Source organism: Podospora bellae-mahoneyi (assembly GCF_035222275.1).
Source record: "Podospora bellae-mahoneyi strain CBS 112042 chromosome 1 map unlocalized CBS112042p_1, whole genome shotgun sequence".
Lineage (NCBI taxonomy): Eukaryota > Fungi > Ascomycota > Sordariomycetes > Sordariales > Podosporaceae > Podospora > Podospora bellae-mahoneyi.
This window is the reverse complement of record NW_026946359.1, coordinates 4,058,983-4,082,152: the sequence shown is the minus strand read 5'-3', so window position 1 is coordinate 4,082,152 and position 23,170 is coordinate 4,058,983. Positions and strand designations below refer to the sequence as shown.

General features: G+C 52.1%; 6 protein-coding genes across 6 annotated transcripts; 3 read left to right on the top strand and 3 right to left on the bottom strand.

Annotated features, from left to right (window-relative positions):
* Positions 1-276: 276 nt before the first annotated feature.
* PMT4 (Dolichyl-phosphate-mannose--protein mannosyltransferase 4) lies at positions 277-3,307 on the bottom strand. Its single transcript, XM_062874530.1, has 3 exons — positions 2,639-3,307; positions 937-2,575; positions 277-883 (listed from the first exon to the last, which is right to left on the bottom strand). The coding sequence occupies exons 1-3, from the start codon at positions 2,888-2,890 to the stop codon at positions 453-455; spliced, it is 2,322 nt and encodes a 773-aa protein (XP_062737668.1). The 5' UTR covers positions 2,891-3,307; the 3' UTR covers positions 277-452.
* Positions 3,308-3,761: 454 nt separating this feature from the next.
* QC761_112470 (uncharacterized protein) lies at positions 3,762-4,512 on the top strand (the record flags this gene model as incomplete). Its single annotated transcript, XM_062874529.1, has 3 exons — positions 3,762-4,132; positions 4,192-4,205; positions 4,264-4,512. Exons 1-3 carry the CDS (start codon positions 3,850-3,852, stop codon positions 4,510-4,512), a joined length of 546 nt encoding a protein of 181 aa, XP_062737667.1. The 5' UTR covers positions 3,762-3,849.
* Positions 4,513-5,296: 784 nt separating this feature from the next.
* Positions 5,297-5,997, top strand: QC761_112460 (uncharacterized protein; the record flags this gene model as incomplete). The annotated part of the gene is given in 3 exon segments (XM_062874528.1): positions 5,297-5,389; positions 5,471-5,915; positions 5,929-5,997. 2 exon segments carry the CDS (start codon positions 5,297-5,299, stop codon positions 5,888-5,890), a joined length of 513 nt encoding a protein of 170 aa, XP_062737666.1. The 3' UTR covers positions 5,891-5,915; positions 5,929-5,997.
* Positions 5,998-7,582: 1,585 nt separating this feature from the next.
* Positions 7,583-11,188, bottom strand: QC761_112440 (uncharacterized protein). Its single transcript, XM_062874527.1, has 3 exons — positions 9,725-11,188; positions 9,438-9,661; positions 7,583-9,380 (listed from the first exon to the last, which is right to left on the bottom strand). Exons 1-3 carry the CDS (start codon positions 10,454-10,456, stop codon positions 8,114-8,116), a joined length of 2,223 nt encoding a protein of 740 aa, XP_062737665.1. The 5' UTR covers positions 10,457-11,188; the 3' UTR covers positions 7,583-8,113.
* Positions 11,189-16,123: 4,935 nt separating this feature from the next.
* MPH1 (3'-5' DNA helicase) lies at positions 16,124-19,321 on the bottom strand (the record flags this gene model as incomplete). Its single annotated transcript, XM_062874526.1, has 1 exon — positions 16,124-19,321. One exon carries the CDS (start codon positions 19,319-19,321, stop codon positions 16,124-16,126), a length of 3,198 nt encoding a protein of 1,065 aa, XP_062737664.1.
* Positions 19,322-19,847: 526 nt separating this feature from the next.
* Positions 19,848-22,544, top strand: MEX67 (nuclear mRNA export, poly(A)+RNA binding protein). Its single transcript, XM_062874525.1, has 2 exons — positions 19,848-20,688; positions 20,744-22,544. The coding sequence occupies exons 1-2, from the start codon at positions 20,272-20,274 to the stop codon at positions 22,256-22,258; spliced, it is 1,932 nt and encodes a 643-aa protein (XP_062737663.1). The 5' UTR covers positions 19,848-20,271; the 3' UTR covers positions 22,259-22,544.
* Positions 22,545-23,170: the final 626 nt, after the last annotated feature.

Sequence of the window (23,170 nt, the reverse complement as noted above, 5' to 3'; positions counted from 1 at the left end):
GGCATCTGGTATTGGGAATATCTCTCTCGCCCAGGGTACTAATGCGCCATGTCTAGTAGGCACCATATCCGAGAAATCCGGCAGAGCTAACTGCGTTGCTTGAGAGCAAGGCTGGGACGGTTTAAGCAACCGCTAGCCAATGGAGAACCATAATACAAACCGTATTTCGCAGAAACAAACAGGCTTTGTGCAAACAACGGATGTGATTCATGATCTATAACACAGTGAACTGGCAAAGATTAAGACTTTTATATCCCCCATGCCCCAGAGAATCCCCCCCCCAACCGCCCACCGGTACTCCCCAAACTGGCTGTAGCCTCCTTGCTCCCTTTAAGACGCGCAAATCAGAGAATCTTCAAATCGTACAGCTTCATTTCACAATCCCCTTCTCAAGTCAACTATGCAGATGGTCTAAGAAATGCCGGAAACTCTTTTTTATGACTCCTTCACCCCTATTTGGCAAAGTGAAGATCATAACCCAGCCACTTTCTCCGGATAACTTGCTCCACCGTCAGGCCGGGGTAGCCGTAGGTCAAAGGCAAGAAGAAGTACCAGCCCGCGGCAACCAAGGTGAGAATGACACCGGTGGCAACCCATGACCCGAACAAACTCTGGCCGGCAAAACGCTCGCGGGCCGTCAAGTGGTGCTTAGGAGTCTGGCTCTTCTTGCCGGCCTTAGCGGCTTGATGGACCACCTCGTGCTCCACGGCGTCCTGGCTGAAGATGAACTCAACCAGCGCACCCGTGACAAGGGCAGATGCTAGATGTGCGGGGAGATAGTGATGAAGGAAGAGCTGACGACCCATGACATAAAAGGGGAAGTAATGGGTAGCCCAGGCAAGGAAGAAGAAACCCGTGGAGTTGTACAGGCGGGAGCGAGAACCTAGCGATTGTTAGCCGCCGTAACTCGGATTCGAAATAGAGATCAAGACTTACGGTGATCCAAAGCATCCATGCCACGGCGCAGTGAGAACTGGTCGGCCAAGATGATGCCGGCATAGATGGCCAGGACACTGCTGGCAATCCACCAACCGATTGGGTTGCCAAGGAAGTAGATTTGCTGACGAGTATCATTCTGTGTCCAGAAGCTGACACCGCGGAGCAGGAAAGGCCAAGAGTAGGGGAGCGAAGCGTAGGGGTGGCTGGCCGTCAGCTGGTTGTTGTGCCAGAACATGGACCTTTGCAGCTCAAACCACTTGCGCAAGAAGGGCAAAGTCTTGACCTTCTTTGCTACCTTGGCGCGGCGCGGGTGGTCGGCGGGCAGAGAAGAAATGTCCTCAACAAGCCAGACATTGGAACTTGGTGCGATTTGCTTGTTGCCGTTGATTTCTTGCTGCTTGAAAGCCCATTCAGGAAGAGGCTTGGTGTGAGTCCACATGGCAACCTTGCTTGGGTTGTGGATCAGCTTGAAGTGGCCCGAGATAGTCTTCCATTCCTGGTTAGGTTTGCCATGCTCAATGCGTACTTCGAAGAGAGTGTCAGCAGCCCTGTCACCATAGGCGTCCGCAAGCGAGACTGTAGTGAACTCCTGGTTGGTAGGGAAGTATGGCGAGGCAACGTCGTGGGACAAGAGAATGGTGTCGGTAACAACATGACGGAGTCTGATGAGGTCGTGATTCTTGATGTGACGATTGAGCTGCTTGTCATCGGCACCAGCGGGGAGAATCTGCCAATAGTTGTTGGTGTCATTGAATGGGTAACCAGTGACCTGCTGACCCTGGCTGGAAACACGGCCATCGTCATACCGCAGAGGATAACGCTCCGGGTGGCTGTGAAGGTAAGCCTTGGTCTCCTTGTGCTTGATCGAGATGGTGTCGTAATAGTCAATGGTGATGGCGTTGCTGAGCATGATGTTGTCGCTCAGGGTCTCCTGAAACTCGGGGGTCATGAAATCATCACCGGGGCCAGAGCGGGTGAGAATGGTGAAGTGAACCTGGAACCAGAAGAGGTAAAAGAGGAAGGGCAGGAAGATCAAGCCGAAAGCTCTAGCAGCAAAGTGCTTGCCGAACTGAGCCAAGGTCAGAGCTCCACCAGGCCTCTTAATATCCAGCAAGTCCCAAAGCTCAATGACAACAGCAGAACCAATGGTGATGAAGGCGAAAAGACCAACGTATTTGGTCGAGATATCGCAGGAAAGGGCAAATCCAGTGAGGATCAGCCACTTCCACCACTTCCTTGAGAAGGGCTCATGGCGCAACTTGTAGAACTTGATATAGCAGAGCAAGCTGCAGGCCATGGCAAACACGAGGGTGGCATCGAGAAGAATCAGGCGTGTTTGGCCAATATGGGCGTTGTCGAGCAGAACCAAGCCAGCGGCAAGAATGCAGGCGGGAAGGCTGTACCCAGACTCCCACATGATAAGGTATACCATCGAGACGGTCAAGGCGCCAAGGAGTGCAGGGAGGGAGCGGAAGGCCACGTAGGGAACCTTGTTCGCAATGTAGGAGTCGCCAATGTTCTCGAAGTGAAAGTGGCCATCGAAGCCAACCAGCCAGCCAACAAAGGCAAAGAGGAGCTTGCCGAACGGAGGGTGCACGTCGAAGAAGTAGGTCTTTTCGAGATAGTACGAGGCGAACTATAAACCGCGGCAGATGTCAGCGTGACTGTCGCCCAAGGCGCAAGGGAAAGGGCATCATACCTTTCCGAAGTGTACCTCGTCAAAAACAACCTCGTTGGGGTGGCTAATGCCCCAGAATCTGGTGATGAAGGCCACGATGGTGATGATGAAGAAGGCGATCCTGTGATCGTTCTCCGAGACAGCCTTTGGGCGCTGGTTGGCGGCCTTTACGAGCTTGTCGAGCTCAACATCGGAGGAGGCGCCATCTTTGTTCTTCTTGCTACCAGCTACGCTACGCTGGCGCAAGGTGCCCTGGGGGGCTGTTGTAGCCATGATGGACGGTGGTGGTCAGTTTCAAAGGTCGGGCTGCGAAGACAAGAAAAGTGTTAGCTAATGATTGCCTGGAGCGCCGTTGATGGTTGCGATGGTGAGGGCAAGAAATAAGTCCTGAGCTCACCCAGGCTTTCAAAGATAAGCAGATATATAGCTGGCATCTGAGAGCACTGGAATTGCAGGATGGAGCAAGCCGGACGGCGATTACCAAACATTGGATGCCAGACGGCGGGAGACGGAGGAAGCCACCTAAACTTACCTCACCAGCAACACCGCGAGTATAAGTGCCCTAATGCCGAATCCAATGGCAGTTTAAAGTGAAGAAGACGAAGACAAAAACCAAGGGAACTTTAAAGAGAGTAGAAGAAGATTGAAATGCGAAGGGCCAATGGCAAAAGGTTGCTTGCGCAAAGAGAAGACAAGATGCAGATGGCAACAAATTGCTTGACAACCCCTTAAAGCCTCCCTCCCTCCGGCAGGGCTGAGGACACCGCCATCATTCTCTGGGTGCAGGGGGGTAACTTTTTCTGGCCACTTGGCGCAACCCGGCACCCAGGCCCGAGCTCGAGATGCCAAGCCCCGCCTGCAGCTGCTACCGGGAAACGTCACCATCAAAAGTGCCCAAGAAACACAGTACTCCGTAGCTAGTATTCACTACCTCAGCCACATATCTGCATATCTGGTCTTTTCTGATGAGACGAGAGATATCCAAGAAAGAACTACATGGAGAAACCCCAGGCATCTGAAACCCGCGTCCATCACGAGGTATTCATCATGTCTGGGGCACCGAGTTGGTTTTTAAGGTAGGCACAGGAATCTTTTAGTACCTGAGGTTGGTGGGCGCCATCTACAAATGCTCTTTTGAGTGTCTGGGTAATTTGGACTGTTCCACTTGCCTGGGTACGTAGGTAGGCTCCATTCAAGGTGCGAGGATAAAGTGCATTCTCTATATTGACGATATGAGACCCTGGGACGGCCACATCCGCATCTGCCAGAGCTTAACAACGGCCCGGGCTGCGGGGTTGACTACCATAGTCCGAAGAACGGAGCGCGGGGAAGGAGTCCATCAAAAAGCCAATCGCCAATTTCACTGTCAAGAAAACCCACTGTCTCAATCAATGTTTGTAATTGCTGCCAGAAGATCCCTTTCTGTCTTTTCTCAAGTTTCTCCCAAAAGGACACTCCCAAGACTCATCCACAACATGTCTGCCACTCCCGTCTACACCGACAAGGCCGCCCCGGGTACGTTCTTCTGCTCACTAGCTACCATCTCCCTTGATCCTTGACTGACATGACCATAGTCGCTGGCCCTTACGTATGACTACCTTTGAGAGCTGACATAGTCAAAGCATCTCCTAACTTAATATATACAGTCCCAGGCCATCAAGACCCCTACCACCATCTACTGCTCCGGCCAGATTCCCTGCGACGCCCAGGGCAACCTCGTTGAGGGCAGTATCCAGGAGAAGACCGGTGCTTGCATCGCCAACATCAAGGCCGTTCTCGAGGAGGCTGGCTCCTCCATCGGGAAGGTTGTCAAGGTCAATGTTTTCTTGACCGACATGGCCAACTTTGCCGTAAGCACCCGAAGTTTCCGATCATCGAGTGACGGCGTTTGCTAAATTAAAATGCAGTCTATGAACGAGGAGTATGCCAAGTGGTTCACTCACAAGCCCGCCAGAAGCTGCGTTGCCGTCAAGCAGCTCCCCAAGGGCGTTGATGTCGAGATTGAGTGCATCGCTCTCCCTTAAATGACAGATTGGAGTCAATATCAGTAAAAATGTACAAAATGGAACAATTCAAAAGCTGATGTTTTCCACCATCATATCTGACTGAGGTTGCAAACCCGGTGATACCCGATCTACTTTCGAGTGAGGGGCATGGAGGGGTGATCGTCTAATTTATGGTGGGGCAGTCAACCCGTCATGACGAACAGAGCTACCAAGAGTCTTCGAGAACAAATGCGTTTCCGGTCATAGGTGATGGTGGGTATGGGTATTCCGAACGTCGGTGGGTAGAACAACTGGGGCTGATGAGCTATATACATGCACTACAACATCGACTTTGACTTCTCATCCTCCATCGGAATTAGGACAGCAGTTGCCGAGAGTACGGCACTCTGGGGTATTGGCCTTAATCGATGGAACTACCTGGGTTACACGAAACGTCGATTAAAGCGTTACAGTTGGCCTTTGATAGCACAAAACCGTCGGCAACTTACTTGCGTCGCTTCAATCGGTTTGACAGGAGTCGAGCCGCGTCACAGCCACGTTCTCTACGTACTCACGCCTTGGCAACTCAGGCCCATATCTTCACCACCTCAAGCCTTCAGACGACTCTCCAACACAACAATCCCTTCACCAAATCTTCCTCAGCAGTTAGCCCCAGCAAACAAAGACCGATAAAATGTCAACCTCCACACCAGCCCCCGTTCGGGCCGCCAGCGCCAAGTTCAATCAGGCTGATGTTAAAGTCGGAGACCAGTCGTCATTATACAAGGTATGTGAAACCCTAATGTACCCCTTTACATTCAGGTTCATCAGCCTCTCGGGTATCAGCTTGTACTAATTGCTTTTCAAGTTAATCATGACACCAATCATATTCACCACTTTCCTCATCTCCTTATTTCTTGTCGACACGCGTAACTCGGCCCTGAGGCGGCATTACCACGCCTCAGACTCAGAAAGTCGCATGCCCGAGTGGTTGCACCGGATTGTTTACAGATACAAACAGTACGAGTATGTAGCTGTAGACGAGAATGGAAAGCCATTCCCCATCAGCAACCCTCAGACACCCGCCGTTAGTTCCGGGCAGGAGAAGGAAGACTTCTACCACAGCAAGCAGAAGAAATTGATGAAGATGGAGGTTGCCGAGGCGTTTGAGATTAGGAGTATTGTGGTGGTGCTATTGGGCGTGCTGGGTGTGGCGTTTCTATGGGGGTCATGGAAGGCTGCCAGCTGGATAATAGGGGGTTTGTGGACATTGGCTTCGTCACGTTAACGACGAATCTGTTCCGAAACGACATTCGACTACGACATTCGACTTGGCCATCATACTTTCGTTATATAGCGACACCGAACATAGATGGGCATTATACTTCCTTCCCCTTGAGCGTTCCATCGTCATTTGGCGTATGTTTCCCTGCGGGCCTCTCCCACAGATACTCCATCGAACACACCCCTTCCAACCAACCGCCATACCAGTACTCTCTCATCGGTTTGAAACCCTCCGTCTCATACATCTTTCTAGCCACCATCAACTCCTTGCTGGTTTTCAACTCACACTGCCTAAACCCCTCTTCCATGATAAAATCCATCACTGCTCGTAAGAGTCTTTTCCCTGCCCCTAACCCTCGCGCCTCTTCATCAACAATAAACGCCCTCAACTTCGCCACCCCTTCCTTAGCCGTGATTTCCCCATCAATAAACACAGTCCCCACTATCCTATCCTTCCCACCAGGCTGTTTGAGCACCGCAGCCCAAGCCTAGTTCCCCTTCCCATTCCCGACCCTCTTCAGCAAGTCAAGCATCCCCTCCGTAAACACCGTCTCAAACTCCCTCCCCCAGTTATACTTTGGATAGTAATACTCCATATGCATCTCCACCACCCTCCCCAGAATCCCAGGTTGTTACCCAGACACGATCTCAACCGTCCTCTTTGCCACAGCTGGTTCCACCCCCGCGCCAACAACCGCACCCGTCCTGGGCAACCCAAACGACTCTCCTCCTGCCCCGGCGTCACCGCCGGTGTGGGAAAATTCTCCCCAACCTCCCTCGCCCTCTCCAGCGCCTGCGTCCAAATCCTAAATACAGACGTGATATCCCCAGCCGTAACCCCATTCCCCCCTCCCACATTCTCCAGCGCCTTCGCCACCTGCCTCTGAGCCAAACCGTTGATCCTCCCCAGCGTCTCCTTCCCTTCCTCTGTAAGCCCATAACTACCACCCTCCCCCTCTGACCTGATCAGCCCCCTCCCAACAAGCTCAGGCACCACCACCCCCCTCACCTGCCCGGTACTAACCCTCAACTCAGCAGCCAGCTCATCAACACTAAGCAAGCGCGCATTCCCAAGTTCGATGAGAGCGTGCACCGCAGCAGCCGACAGGTCCTATCCCGCAATCTTCGGGCGTAAAAACCCCCATTCGCGCGCCAGGTTGCGGGAGGCGGCGCGGAGGGGTGTGATGAGGTCATTGCTGGTTGCCGGGGTCATTGTGACAGATTGGATCGGTCCCCAAAAACAAGTGCAAGTTCGAAACGGGAATGCCGCGGCAAGGTTGATGAGGGGTAATTTTATAGGTATCTATACCAAATGACTCACAGGATTACCTATCTATTTATCCCGTTCCAGTCTCGGGAAAAGCCAGAAACTACTACGGGACCAACAAGGAATCCCCAAGGTCACAAGTCCCAGGCATCTCCATCATCACCATCATTCCCGCCTGTTCCGAAATAGCAAAATGAATTCCACAGAACTATCTGTACATGCTCTGTTTATCGACAGCTATGTAAACAGAGTTGAAAAGCATCTGTATAACTATCTTGGGTGATTTTTTAATACTGGCAATTGTCCTTCGACGCCTATTTAAATCCCGAACAGGTCTGAAAGGCAATCGAAATAAGGTAGTTGGAGGAGCTTGCTCAAGACATCTGGTATCTAGCTCCGGAAAAGCACCCTCTTGCTTGTGTAGAACACCCACACTCTCCGCTAACAGAAACACATCGTGATGGATGTGGACAAATAGTAGCTCCAAGCTTCTTTTTTATTGTATAAAAAGCCATGATCTCTATCTAAAACTACCTAGAGCCGGTGTGAATGGCCGTTGTCTCCTGCCATTGTTGAAACTATGTCCATCCACTTCACAGTCCTTTGACCCAACATTCGCAGTCTTGGTGGTGGTTGGTTGCTTGTGGAAGAAAAGGAATGCGTATAGCAGTATGAAAACCCCAAACGGGGCCAACTGTCGATTAAACAGGCAAAACCAGCTATGGAAAAATACAAGAATAGAGTAAGAGTAGAGTCGTCCCCAGATATTCTGCCTGGAAGTTCCGTTCTCAACTTCTCTTCTCTCCAATCCCAAAATCGCTAAAGTCCCACTTCATTACATCATAAAAAACAGCAAACAGGCCGGGAGAATTGTTTCCCAACAATCTCCAATTTTCCATTAACGCCAATATACAGGCCTACTCACGAGATCTGGTAGTCCCACGCGCAGGATCCTCAGATTTACTGAGGAAGGTAGGCGCTCAAGTCATGTGCTGACCAGTCAACGTGGAATCCGTTAATCAGATCTTGAGTGGAAGGCTGAGAGTAACCGGTGCCCATGCCCTGGAGCGGGAGATCTGTCGCAAACAGGGAGTCATTGTACATGGGCTTGGAAACACCAGCCTGGTTGGGGAAAAGGATGAAGTCCCCGCCGCTGGCCATATTGGTCATGGCGGCAAGCTCGTGTTGGTCATCGAAACCCTCATCGACCATCGAGGTGGGAGTGAAGAGCATAGCGTTCGCTTGGCCGATGGGTGAGAGCTGGGCAGGTAGCGGGCAGAGTTCGGCACCGGTGAAAGGGGTAAACTGTGGTTCCATGGGCTTGTCATAGATATTGGCGTGCATGGGTGTAGGGAGCTGCACATTGGCACTGTAAATATCCTCATAGAGTGTGAAATCTGTTGAGATATCCTGGTAGGCAGAGCTGTGGTCCATGCCAGAGTCAGTGGAAGGAGTAGGATTATCAACCGGAGAGTACTCAAGATGGAGCTCTTGAGGGATCATGCCGAAATCAGAGTCGGGCATATAGGTGGGGAACTCTAGGCCGTTGGAATAGATGTGGCTCCAATCATCAGGAGGAGTAGCGACCCCAGCGCTCATGTCGCTCGAGGGGGTGGAAATGTGGCCAAGTTGGGGCGTGGGGTGGGTAGAGCCACCAGCAATGCTGGAGCCAGGCTTCTTGCCATTGGTCTTGGTCCGGACGTAGGTCCAGCCATGTGCCTTCTCCATGTGCTGCTTGCAGTTGGATTCCCGCTTGGACTTGTACGGGCATGGCTTGTAATAGCACTCAAACATGGGGGGCGCCGCAGAGTGCTTGTCGTTATGGTGGCGATCCATCTCCTTTTCCGTTGGCCATCCATACTCGTGGTACTTGCAGGTAGTGACGGGACACTTCCAGGGCCGAGAGTGTGTCTTTTCATGCTTGGTCAAGTCGCAAGGCCGCTTGAACTCCTTGTTGCAGCCGTGCTCTCGGCACTTCTTGGGCGCGAGCTCCTCGGGTGTAGCATTCTTCTTTCGCCTGGCCATGGAGCGCATGATCTCTTCCTCATCTTCGAGCTCCTCACTGGCCGAGCGCTTAATCCTGACCACGCCGCTGCTCTCTTCCTCAATCGACTCGATAGGTTCGCCGGTAGCCATGGAAATCATTTTGCCGTTCTTCTTGATGCGAACCAGCTCTGCGGGGCGGCCGTTGATGTGGATTCCACCGTGCAGTTTGATCTCGTCAGTTCTAAAATACCAGTTAGCAAGCGGCACAATCAGTTCGTGTACAGTGGAGCAGCCATACGGATCAACATCCATCTCGTCGTTCTCTCCCTTCTCTTTGGCCTCGGAAAGTTGCTGGGCGTAGTGGCGGATCTGATCAACCAGGTCGATAAAATAGCCGCTGCTATACGGCACGTCGCGTGGCCGAGTCTGCTCACGGTCGCTGAGGTACTCAACAGTGGCTTGAATGCACTGAATGGTGGTCAGGCAGAAGTCGAGATACAGGCCAGCAGATTTGGTTCTCTCCTTTGAGAGTAAAACACGGTAAGTATCACTCTTGGTGGCAGTGTCGTTCTCGAAATCACTCACTGGTGCGACAAGAAGAAGTGTCTTCTCAAGATCTCTAAGGCAGACGATCTCCTTGTCTTGAATTTTCTTTGGGCACTCCAGCAGAAGCGGGTGGAAATCCTTGAATTCCGGCTTGCCAAGGAGTGGCTTGAGTGTGTGTTCGCAAATGCGGTTGTTGGCACGCTGACCGAGCACTTGTGTGGTGGTAGTTGTGGTCGTGCGAGTGGCGGTGGCAGATCTAGTGACAGCAGTGGTCTTTGCGACTGTTTGCTCCTTCGCAGCAATTTTTTCGTTAGTGGAAGCAATAGAGGTGCCGAGACCGCTGTCGGAGTCGTGATGTCGAGAAGTTCGGCGAGTGCGAGGGCGCAGTACTTTGCGTTCCACCTCATTCTCCTTGGCCATGACAGTATCCAAGGTATGGTTGAGAATTCCACGGGGAATGGGCGGGCTGTCTTCGCCAAGAATCTTGCGCGCAGCCGCTGAGGAAGGCGAGTCGCTGATGGAAAGACCGGCAAGCGTTCTATCAAACTCGTCCAAGGTCAAGGCGGCACGGCGGCGATGGGAATCAATGACATCGTCCAGGTTCGACTGCGATCGGCGTGGCAGAGATGGTGGTCTAAAGACGTTCTCTGTGGTCGAGGTAGGACTCGTGGGAGAGTGAAAGGTCGCTCCCTTCTGGAGGGTGTTGGTCTTAAGAGAAAGGCCTCTCGAGTCCGGCCGAGTCATCGGCGTCCTACGGGGGTTGGAGGACATGGCTGCGGTAGATGCGGGGTGAAACCCGGGTCTTTTGAGAGAGCGCGAGATAGAGCACTGTGGCAGGTCCTCTTGTCAGTTTTCAATCGTGCAATGTATCCCATTGTAAGGCTGAGAGACGAGAGGATGTGAGTCACAGAAGCAGGATATTCCGAATGCAGCGATCTACCACGCGCACTTTCTGCAGATAGGACTTTGTGTTCGAGGGCAGGATTGGCCAATACCCAGACGAGTTGCAGCCAGATGTCACGATGCCCAGACCGACGTGGACTGGAGCTAGATAGAGAAGGGAAGAAGATGAGGGAAGGGAGGGGGTTCTTGGTCCTTACCTGTGTGAATGATGAAGGTTGTAGAGGAGGCGCCAGGGACAGCAAGCTCGCAATGGAATCCAGGACCTGGCGTCACAACGACGGCGGATGTGTCGGTCACAGGAAGGTATTCAAAGGAAGAGCGTTATGTAAGAAAGAAGACGACGGCGGAAGGGGAACGGGTTCCTATAACCAAGGGGCGATGGGAGTGGGCAGACGCGGTGGAAAATGGGCGGCCGGTTTAATGGTCTTAGCTCAGCAACGCCTCACACAGCAAGCCAAGGAAAGGGGCCCGTTGACGGTGGATGGTGGCCTGAGGTTGTTTGGGGCAGAGGTTTTCTGCCGATAAAAACGGATGATGGAATAAATGGGATGGGATGAATGGGATGGGTGGAATGAGATGGGGAAGAAAGAGAGGTTTGTCGCGAGAAGGGGCGTGGGTTCTGAGGACGTGGACGAGGACTGTCGTTGGGGACCGAAGGGGTGATGAGAAATGCGTGGAGCCTTTTGGACGCTGCTGCCTGCTGTGCCGACTGGGGTCCCTGGCAAGATGTGGGTCTGAGACAGGGCGCAGCAGACCTGTCTGATTGGCCAGCCCTGAATCCTTTCCAATTGTGTCGCCGAAAAAGCATCCAATGCCACCACTCGTTCCCAATGCCCCCAATGCCACCCTCTCCCAGTAACGATAGCTGCTGCACGGTTCCAGTTGGTATCATTTGGCGTGGTGCTGTTAATGCGGGACAAATGTCTTGCTAACACACCGCTTCCCCTCGCAGGACCCTCGCTGCAACAAACCCTAACAGTCGACACTTGTACAGGTCTTGCGCTAACATACCCGACTCTGGGCCCTCTCGCTCTCGCATCACTGAGGCAGACAGATTTCCCCCCTCGATATCAGTATCGGCCGCGCAGGTCATGACGAAGTCCCTTTCACTCAATCACAATAAACACGTCAACCGTTTCGTCGTCTTTAAAGAAACCATCAAGGAAAACCCGATGGGTCTTTTTGGCTGTCATGAGGGCAATCAAAAGGGGTATGGCAACGGGAGAGGTCATCCCAGCGTTCCGGGCGACAATGCGCAGGAACATTCAGGGGCCACAGGAACCGCCCTTTGGTGTCTGTGGCTTGTCGCTTTCGCGGTGTCGCAGAGTTGCAGAGTCGCAGATGAGCTGTTGCTGTGCCGTGCAGAGCTTTCATTTTCAACCGCCGCTTGTCATCAGCGACCTGTTCGGCTCGAGATCTAAACGTCTGCCTCGCCCATCTCTCATCAAACAGCATTATCTCTGCCATCTTCTCTGCTCCACAACCACCTCACGAACCCAACTGATATCACCATAGACAAGTGGACACCTCCACCACGAATAAGCGGTGGTCCGTTCATCGAGCTTGCCGAACCCCACAGCTCAGCCACCAGTGGGCTGCAACGTCTCGCAATGTGAATCTCCAGGACTCACAGATGCAGGTTCCTTGCCAGCCAATGACGGCAAGCAACATGGCGAGAAAGCCAGAAACCTGAAGCAGAATGCGGCATTGCGGCTCAAGCCATCGCCCACTCAAACGTGAAGATGCGGCCCCCAACCTCTCGATAACATACCAGGACTCAGATGACCGGATGACTGACAAACATTGCATTGGATGGCTACATCAGTATACCGGGACAGCATGGGCTGGATGGGAATGTTACGAATGTGCGCAGAAGCTGTCGGCCAGAGGGCGTGAAGGGCACAGAAGGACAGATGCAGATGCTGTGCTACAGCAGATTTCAAGTCCGCTTCCCACCGTCTCCGCTCAGGTTCCTGTAGGGCTGATAGAAATGCTTGGCTCGCCTTGGGCAGGGGACACAGGCCACGGAGCGGTCTGGGGATTACTGGGGATGGCCGGCACGAGCCAATGCCAAAGCCGCCAGTGGCCCCGTCATCATCCCCCTCGTCGTCCCACTCGTTTCCATCCCCATTCTCCCAAGCTCTCCATCCATCCAAGCGAGGCGATTGGGGAACATCCACGTCGCATGGCACAGACACCATCCCATCCACAAACACAGTCGAACATCTTGATTACTCAACATCTCCCAGGTCTACCAATGGGATGCTAGAGAAACGGGAGCCTCAACGTTGATGCAACTTCCCCCGCAGTATATTGTTCCCGCTTAGGCTTCTGTATTTTTTTTCGTCGTGCTTCGTATGACTGCCACGTCCGTCAACGACTGGACGACCTGTGGCGAGCCCGTTCTGCAAAGGCCTTGTGCAAGACAAGGCAAATATTCTCTCTCCCTTTCCCCGCTCGCCAACTAATTCACAATTCAAGAAGAGCCGCAAGCGGGGTAATGCTGTTGTTCGGTGTGGCAGGACTCTGGCATATTACTGTCTTGCAATATGTAGCCAAAATCTATTCTAGTCTAGTTTCTGAAAGTTCTCATAACGAGCAAACAGCACGACCGTGGGGGTCAGGCAACAGAAAAAGAGAGAAAGTGGCGTGAAAAGGAGGGCTATGACATTCACGACCACCCTTCGGAAGGATGCAACCTAGGATCATCGTTTCGCGATCCACTGTTCTGGGACAAGATATGTCTTCATTGGGATATTTGTCAAGCTACCAAAGTCTTTATTGGGAGGAAGTTAATGAAGTTGCCTGGTCTGATCACCACCTCCAACAAGCTTATGGCCCAGGTGCCGGGGAAAGTCTCCCTCCCATACTGCCCACAAGTTCCTAACAGCCCCCGGATTCATCCTCGAGCCTCCTTTGCCATGCGGCTCTGCCACCGGAGGCGTGGCTATTAATGGTGTTGTTTGATCAAAGAGCAACGCCAAGAAGATGTAAGCATACCCAACCCAGCACGAGGATAGCATTACTACGACCCTACCCTACTTTGCCCAATCTGACGATATACCGGAGATTGCAGCCGGATATCACTCCAAATCTGACAGGACTGGCGACGCCAACCAAGTGGTTTCGGCTACAGCCTAGAGGTGCTGGCTCGTTGGACGTCTCGGAGTGGGAGAAGGAGTGATGCCTAAGGTGTTGATGATAGTAGGATAAACCGGAGCTCTTTGGTGGTTACCGGTTCTGTGGCTTGTTTTGTTCATGTGTGATTTGATAATAAGGCGCAGTTGTGTAGTTGACCATGGACGCTGCGTCTGATGCTGCTGCAGGCTGCTGCTGATGTTGATTTTGGTGATGCAGCTGCCGAGGCCGTGGTTGCTGTCTAACCAAACCGGAAATTTCCCATCGATACTGAACCGTGTTCGGGGGCAGGCCGAGGTCTATGGGGATGTGGGTGATAAGCCGGCTTCTCGTGAGTAGATTCCTGTGGCTTGTCTGGACATGGACCAGCACAGTCAGGACCCGACTCAGGTATCTCCGGTTGGAGTGCTGCTGATGTTTCCGTCGCCTGAGTTAAGGCATTAGTTCGATGCCCACAGCTACACTCTTCCTGAGCAGGGCGTGGTGTGTCGTCAGTGGTCCCAATTTTTCTTCTTCCGGTCATCTTTGGAGGTCTACTGTGGAAACTATGATTGAGGTTTTCAGATAAAGAAAGAGTTCTACAATACTGTTGTCCAAATCGGTAGTTCGCAGCAGAACTATTTATAGATTTCCACTGTTTAGCTTAGGACACACTGTTGTCTTTGATGTGGTTTAGCACTATGTTCATCATGACCTTTATCCTACAATAACCATATCAACATATCTCTGCAGGGCCATTCAGCAGCTGAAAACTTTTGTAAAAATACACACTCACTCAGACATATTGAAATCTCATTGGAACGGTATCTGAGGTGCATAGCTTGGCTGCTTCGACAATGGATGAGTTGTTGTTGCCGGGCGGTTGGCAGGACCATTAATGACAATAAATTTGGCTAGTTTTCTTTGTCCGTTGTTCTGTCATTCGCAAACAATGCATTGTTCTGACATCGAGCTGCTCGATTAAAACGTCGTATTTAAGAAGTTTGGCCCCTCATGAGTTGGTTGTGGAAGAACCTCCACTCCCATCCCCATCTGCACCCATTGAATACCAAAACTGAGATTCTGCTGTCCTGTTTCGGTTGTTTTTGGCAGAAGGGTTTGTTGGATTTCTTTTGAGTAGGTTGTTGGTTGGCTCGGAATATCACATACACCGGCCCTGGACAACAATGGCATTCACCTTCTTGAGTCTGAGACGCCGCGCGTTAGGTAAAGACAACAAGTCGACTGCCAAACAACAACTGCCAGAGAGAGGCTCAATAAATACGCACGGTAGGTCCACTTACTCTTGCCCTACTCCCCATTTCTATTTCGAAACAGTTTCATACCTTCACGGTAACACTGACATTCTAGAGAAACTGGAGGCAGCGAAGACTGACGCTTTGAAACAGGCCAAAAAGTCAATAACACCTGCTGTCAACACCCGCAAGAGTAACCCAAGCAGCTCCGTCCAAAAGCAATCAGGCACGAACCACCACAGTGAGATCACAACCCGCTCCCTCTCTCGCCCCAACCCCGTGGCAGACAACACCCCATCCTACAGCGGTGTATCTCAGCAACCCACAACCACCGCCACATCAGCAATCCGCTCCACCCCAAAGCTAGTCTACCACCACCCCAGACGATCCCCAACACCCTCCAAGTCCAAAACCTGCACCACCTCCAACCCCAATTACACCCACTACACCTCTCCCACAGCCCTCTCCCCCCTCTCCCAACTCAAATCCTTCCTCCTCCTCCCCCAAACAACCCCCGACCAAACCCTCCTCCTCAACCTCCTAACTAAACACCACAAAGTCCGCCTCGACCTCCCAGCCAAAAACCCCTGGCTGGCAGCCCAGCTCAACAAGATGACCTGGCACGGCATCCACAAACACACCTCCTCCTCCTCTCTGACCAAAAGCCAGAGGTGGGTGCTGGAGAATTTCGTCAAGAGCCAGAGGGAATTATTCGATGTAGGAAAGGAAGGTTACGATCTCTTTGCCATCGCTGAAAGGTTAGGCGAGATCGAGGTCAAGAGGCGGCGGTTGAACCGTGCAGGCGGAGGCCAATGGGGGGAGATCAGGATTGTAGGTGGGAGGGAGGTTTCTCTTGTCCCGGGGAGATACAGGCCTTGCAAGGAGAGGTATTCCCTCCTCCTGTGCTGAACACCGCAAGGAGACTGGTTTGTGTTTGATGGGTGAGGTATACCTTATTGTTGTATGATAGAGGGGGAAAAGGGTTAAAGAAATAGTAGTGACATAGGTAAACACAAGTTGCTCTGGGATGGTTATATTTAAGATCATATAATCCAAGAAAATATATTTGGGAGTTTGCTCTAATTTCAGTTTTCTTCACGTGTCTGCAATCCAATGCTTCATATACTTGTAAAAATGCCACCCCATTCAACCATCGAGTGGCTCACTCATCATCATCACTGTCAGCAACAAAGATCCGCCTTTTCTTCTTCCGTGGCGTCGTCGGCTCCGGCGACAGATCCTCATTACCCTCTGTGCCAAAAGCTGTCGCCGCCATGCTATGCTTCGTTTTCTTTACCGACGACTTCAGCAGCTCCGTGATATCCGGCATCTCCTCATCTGAATCCTGCGTCGCAGTAAAATCCATGGGTTCGAAGAAAGGTTTTTCTTCTGCTGACGGCTGCTTCTTTGCAGAGCCAGGTGTCCTCGAGTTTGTTGACTTTTGATTGGCACTCGAGCCGAACAGGTCCGCATCATCGCCGACGACAAAATCTTCTAGGTCGGCACCATCGTCTGACCCATCCGTAATCTCCATATCACTCGTCCGCATACAGTCATCCCCTATTTCGTCCAGTTTCCGCGCCACCCGGCCTTTCCTCTTTGCTGCCTTCTTGCCTCCAGCACTCCTCTTGCGAGCTGGAGGTGAAGCAGCCTCCAATCCGTCCCCATCTTCCTCTTCGCTTTCCTCATCAGGCCTTGCTGCAAGCACTTTGCGCTTTTTGCCTCGGTTGCCACCCGTCCCTGTTCCAGCTGAGTCTTCATCTTCAGAAGCGTCCGTATCTGACGCAAAGATGGGGACTGGAAGATCCCCCCAGTTAGACATGTCAGTATCTCCATATGGTGCTGTGAACTTTTCGAAGGGGTCCTGGCTGTCTCCCAACTTTTTCATCAGCTTGACAAATCGTTTTGTCTTCTTGCCATGTCTCACAAGGGATGTCGGCCGCAGGAACCTCTGAGAATGAGCACCAAAATCGATAGGCCCAACCTCGGCATTTGCGTTTCCTGGCAGACTCCGATACCGTCTGTCCAGTTCCTCGATCTGCGCTTTGCTCAAAACGACCTTTCCAAGAGGAGGTGGTTCCGCGATCTCGTCAGTCTCCTGCGGCTCGACCGGTTTGGGTGGTGCTGTTTTTTTGGCAGCTGCTTTCCCAAAGAAATCGGATGCCTTGACGAACCCAGTCTCTACACCATCGGGCATGTTGAACTTTTTCTTCGATGCTTTCTTCCGGGCTCCTGCTTTTTTAGGCTCAGGCAGGGAGGGATCCTGTGTGTTCTCAATCGGTATCTCCACCATGCGCTTATCAACTTCTGGCTTTATATCTCTTGGGATAATTCGCGTGGATAGGTCATGGCGGAAGTTGAAACTATCGCCGTCACAGATGAGCTGCTGCATTCTTGCGTAGTTGTCCTTCGCCTCCAAAAACTTCTCCTGTTCCTTTCCCTTCATCAAGAGAAGCACAATTTTGCCTGCTCTCTTTCTCCCCGTGCGTCCCATTCGCTGCAACATGCGGATCGGAGAGGATGACGCGTCATAACAGACGATAAGATCAACTTGGCCAATGTCGAGACCTTCTTCGCCGATGGATGTGGCGACGAGAACATTGTACTGGCCGTTCTTGAACTTCTCAATCGTTTCAATCTGCTGCTTTTGCTTCATACCTTCACTTCTCTTGGAATCTGCTTGACCCACAAAGACTGTGGCGCTGATCAAAGGCTTGCTGTTTAAAACTCGCACAATCTCCTCGGCGCTGTCTCGATACTCGCTGAAGACGATGACTCTTGTGCTGGACCCTTCCCCGGCATCCATAAAGTGATGCACAAGAGTCTCGCAGAGACAATCCAGCTTGGGATGCCCACTGAAGCCGTCCAATTTCATCCATTTCTCGATCATGGTCATCATCTTTTTGAAGCTTTCGTCATTGATGACCTGCCGCCTCATGCTGGAATCCTTTCCCCCCTTTTCCTCCTCCGAATTGCGAAACTCCAACAGGTTGTGATAAAATGGCTTGATCCCGTGGAAATTTAACAACTTTATCGAGTGCGACAGGCTCTGAAGAATGCTGAACACGGCGAACATGGCAAACTTTAATCCCTGGTTTGCGTGTCTGCCAGCTCCGGCAAGCCAGTCACTTCTCGATTTCATCAGGCCATAGGTAGTCAGACTCATGGGATCCCTTCCAAAGTAAATATTCTGGGCGCTCAACTTGTCGACCAGAGGCTGGAGGGCTTTGGAAAAGAGGCCTCTCACTTCCATCATCTCGTCGGATGGGTCGAGTGTAATCGTGTTGGTGTCTCTCGAGTGAACGTATTGTCGAATATCCAAAGACTCTTCTGTTCTGATTTCGATGTGGGAGATACCGAGATTATCAATGACATTTTGGACGCCTTCCACAGACGATCCGGGAGTTGCCGTAAGTGCAAGAACCCTGAAACTCTGTGAGAATCGGCGGAGGAATTCTATTACTTTCACGTAGGCGTAGTCGCCTGTGGCTCGATGGGCTTCATCGACTACCAGAAGAACAACTGACTTTGGATCTGCGTAGCCTTTAGACAAATCATTTTGAAGTGTTTGCGGCGTCATAAAAAATAGCCGCTTGGTCTCCCATTCAGCCTCACGTAAAGCCGGAGCCGTCTCTCCTGTTAGGAGTGTTGCCTCGGACCGTGGGATGCCCGCAACGTCGAGACAAGCCTTGACCTGCTGGGATGCCAAGGGTTTGGTGGGTGCGACGAATACGATTTTCCCTCGTTTGGTCCATCGATAGAAATTGAGCATAACCGTGGCGGCGATGAAAGTTTTGCCCAGACCGGTGGGCAGAGCCACAAGTGTGTTGTTGAACAGAGCACTGTTGACAATGGTAAACTGGTAGTCTCGAATTGGGCCCAAGTTCAACGGATAGACCCATGTTGGAAGCTCACAGTCATTGAGTTCATGATGAGTGGGTATCTCTGGGGGCAGGTCAGCGCGGAATGGGCGACTCTTAGTCACCTGTGATGGCCGAATGTTGCCCTGCCGCGCAGTGCCTCCCCAGAGTGTTGTTTGCCGGAAGCCTTGTCCTTGTCCTTGGGATATAGGAGTAGCTCTTGGATGTGGCACTTGACTCGGCCGCTTCTGGTTGTTTGGTGGCTGTGGGGAACTGTCGAATGCATCTGATGGCAAATCGTCGAATTCCGAGATTGCAGCTGCCGTATTTACCCGGGCTGCTGCAGGTACTGAGGGAGGAGTTCCTGGCGTTTTGACAGCAGACTCTTGAGGCCTGTGAGCAGTGGAATTTGCTGCCGCCGCCGCTTCGGCTTCGGCGACCTGAGTGAGTGCGATCAAGTCGTCATCAAAATCAAAGGTCTCGTCAAACTCATCATCCATTGCGCTATATCGCTACAAAAGTATTCAGAAAAAGGGATTGAATTGGGTGAGCTGGGATGAAGGTGAGCTGAGGTGGGTGTATTGAGGCGTGCGTGAAATGCCAAATGACCGTCTGCGATTGACCTATGGGAGGTGTGATTGACCTGTGGAAGGTGTGGTGATATATCGAAGAGTAACCAACCGACCATTGCTGTCATTACGAGTGTCCGAATTGCTTGGAATGTCTGCCGTTTTGTTTCTTATGTCATCTTGAAGGTTCTGTCTGGCCTGGAAGTGACGTGCATCGGCTCCAAAAAAGACGCGATCTATTGTTCATACTCAAGACGCGACGATACACCAGATCACGTGTCAATGGGTGAGCAAACTTGCCAAGCCACCCCAGCACGGGAGCATCGGCAAAAGCTACGATTGGTTGACTATCCAGGAACGGTGGGCCTTTGGCCCAGGCAGAACCCCACTTGGTGCAAGGTTTGTGGCAGGTATGCAGTCACAGCCAACTGAAAGTCGATCCATCTTTTTGTTCCAGCTCCACAACAACCACAACAACACCTACTTCTCTTTGTGACGCAACCAGCACCACCAAAACTGAGATATTGGTTCTCTACTATCTTCGTTAGCCGAGCCAACATTCGGCGAACCTTACTACATTTACTCACCTAGCAGGTGTTTTTTTCGCGCTTGTGGCGATTCCCAGCCATTCCACTGTCAGCCAGCGAGAGTCGAGTCAGTCGAACGAAGCCTTATCGGAGCCATACCTACCGGTACCTACCACCAGTGCCCGCTTCCTCTTTCGCACAACTCTCAACTTCGGCGCAAAAACCTGAGCCACTGATTACGCCTCTGGCTCTTCTCTCGAGCGACTTTATCTCACAGGGCTGTGCAGACGACCAAACTCGTGTCTGTTGCAGATCAGTTCCGCGACTCTCAAGCAACTTCCGATCTCAATCACGATGGCCCCTCCTACTGGTCCTCGCGGCGGCAGCAATATTCGCAAGCCAACAACTCGAGCTTCCCGTGGCGGAGTCGCTAAACATCGAGCTGCCACCAGAACCGATCGTGATGGAGATGTTTCCATGGGCGCGCCGATCTCAGGTTCCAATCCACCAACTGGACCGTCCGGCAGGGGAACTCGCGGCAGAGGAGCTGCGAGAGGAGCGCCTGCGAGGGGTTCTAGAACATCTTCGCGTCTAGCTCAGAACCTCAAGAACTACATCGGCGAAGGTGGATCCAAGCACGCCAAAACCACCCTCAAGATCCTGGGTGTCAAGAATAGCAAGGCCGCGTCGAATTCCGATGGCGGTGTCAAGGGGCTTCTCCAATTCATTGAGCGCAAGGCTGATAAGGATAAGAAGATCGTCTTGGGAAGAGTATGTTGTCCCGTTTTTCTCTTCTTGAATTTAATCATATATTAACATACACCAGGGTGTACTAGATGGCGACTACGTCTGGGTCAAAGCCAACAAGGACGACGTATCTAGCATTATGCACCTCAACGGGTACCAGTACGCCGGTGCTCCCATCACCATCGAGGAAACCACTGAGCCATTCCCTACTGGCACCAAGTTCTCAAAAGACGCTGCAGACACCCGACAGAAGCTTCTTGCGTTGTTGGCGAAGCGATACAATGCTGAGCAGAAACTTCTTGATCTGTCAGCGCTCGGAACAGACGACATCCTTGGAAATCTCGGCGCAGTCGGTTCCCAATCACTGGCTGAAAAGTCGTTCAGGGCCATCATTCATGTCGCTGGCGAGCAATTCAAGACCGCTGAGGAGAAAAGGCAAGGCATCCAGTCAGTTTCCCTTGCTCGTAACGAGATCTCGGACGTCGACCAGGTGTTTACACTAGCCTATTCGCTGCCACACTTGCGTCGGCTCGACCTAAGCAACAATCGGCTTGCGACCTTCTCTTCGATTGCCAAATGGAAGCAGGAGTTCCGTTATCTAGAAGAGCTTTACCTGGTCGGAAACCCTGTCACCGGCGTTGCCGATTACGCCGTGCAGATCACCCAATGGTTCCCTTGCCTGCAAATCCTGGATGGAAACATTGTCCGGAATCCGCAGGAGGCTGTTGAGGCCTTGAAGGCGATGACTCCACAGCCGTTGGCCCAGCTGCCCTCTAATCTCCGCGACGGCGAGAACAACGTTGCCAGCATCTTTCTGCGGTCCTTCTTCCAGCTTTATGACCACGATCGACCGGCCTTGGCTGCGCAATTTTACGATGCCGAGTCCGTGGCCTCGCTCTCTGCCACACCTGAACCCGGCCGTGACGTTGAGTGGAAACCGTACATGAAATACTCCCGAAACATTCAAAAGCTTGGAGGGAGCCGAAACCCAGCAGTCGTCCAGCGTCTCTTCACCGGCGCCTCGCTCATTGCAGAGATGTGGAAGTCGCTGCCGGCCACTCGTCATGCCACTCTGGACCAGCCCGAACTGTGGATTATCGACTGCCATACGTTCCCCCACTTGGCGGACCCCTCGGGACACGGCTTGGCGATGGGCCTGATGATTAACGTCCACGGGCAATTTGAAGAAGCCGATATGACCGAGGAGCTTTATGGCACTCGTACCTTTTCCCGCTCTTTCATCCTCGGGCCCAGCAAACCAGGCGCCCCTCACCCCTACCGGGTTCTCAGTGACCAGCTCACTATCCACAAATGGACACCGCGGGCTGCCGGAGCCGCTTCTGTTCCAGTAACCACCGGTGCCCCCGCTGCGCCTATTGCTCCCGTCGCTCCGGTCGTGGCTGCGGTGCCTGTCATCGACGATGCCACCAGGGTCCAGCTTATCCAAGAGCTGGCGAGGCGTACTGGCATGAACGCCCAGTATTCGGAGCTTTGTCTATCCGGCACAGCCAATTGGAACTTTGATCTTGCTCTCCAGTCTTTTGAGGAGCAACGGGCCAATTTGCCGCCTGCTGCCTTCACCGCGCCTGCTTAGATGGCACCCGCGATGATGGTTTCAATCCATTAACCAGCCTACAGTTGAGAATGACAGGCAACATAGGAACAAAGAGGAGGGAAAATGAGGTGGATGCAGAGTCGGGGCTTTTCTTTTCTTTCTGGGTTCAACAATGCACTTGTGTATGCATATGCCTTGGTCAGTCGGCGGAAGACGACGACTGGGCACGGATTGGAGTTTTGAGATTTGGGAAACGGGCACTTTTTTGGTGCTTTCTACAATGATACCAGCGGATGTTACGAGCAGACATCAGCGTTCACGGGGGCTGGCTTTTATGCAGGCACGGTGTTTTCTTTTTACTTTTTTTTTTTTTTTTTTTTTTTTTTGGGGGTGGGGGCAAGAAAAAAAAAACTTTCTGTTATTGTATAACATAGCGATTCATTCTGTTTGGGTAAAGCGGGGAGGAACTTGTAGACTGCAACTCATGGGGCGGTGGTGAATATGGAAATGGGACTTGGGGAGACGGGTTAATAAAGTTCTACATATATGTCGCTTAAAGCGACTTCTTCTTTGTACTTGCTTCTTCTGGCTGGTTCCTGTGACTGTAACTGTGTGCTTGACTCTCACAGCTTATGCTTTTTACATCGGACTCTATGTGGCGCTTGCAGAGAATAATGTTGAAGCTAAGCCAGGCGATCACCTCATGGACAAAACTTTTAGGAGAACGTAACGTCGCCATAGGCGCTTCCGAGCATAATATATCACAAAACCACTTGTCTTGGGGAGTATCTACTGGGTCCTGCGGTTTAAAGGTTGAATTATGCGTCCCTCGGTGGTTCAAGAGGGAGGGACACCGTGGGCGCTTAAGCAGCATATCAATGGAGGGGTCGATTGGTCAACAATACGCAAGCCACTGACGCCGCCTTTTTTTTTTCCAACGGGAGGAATGCA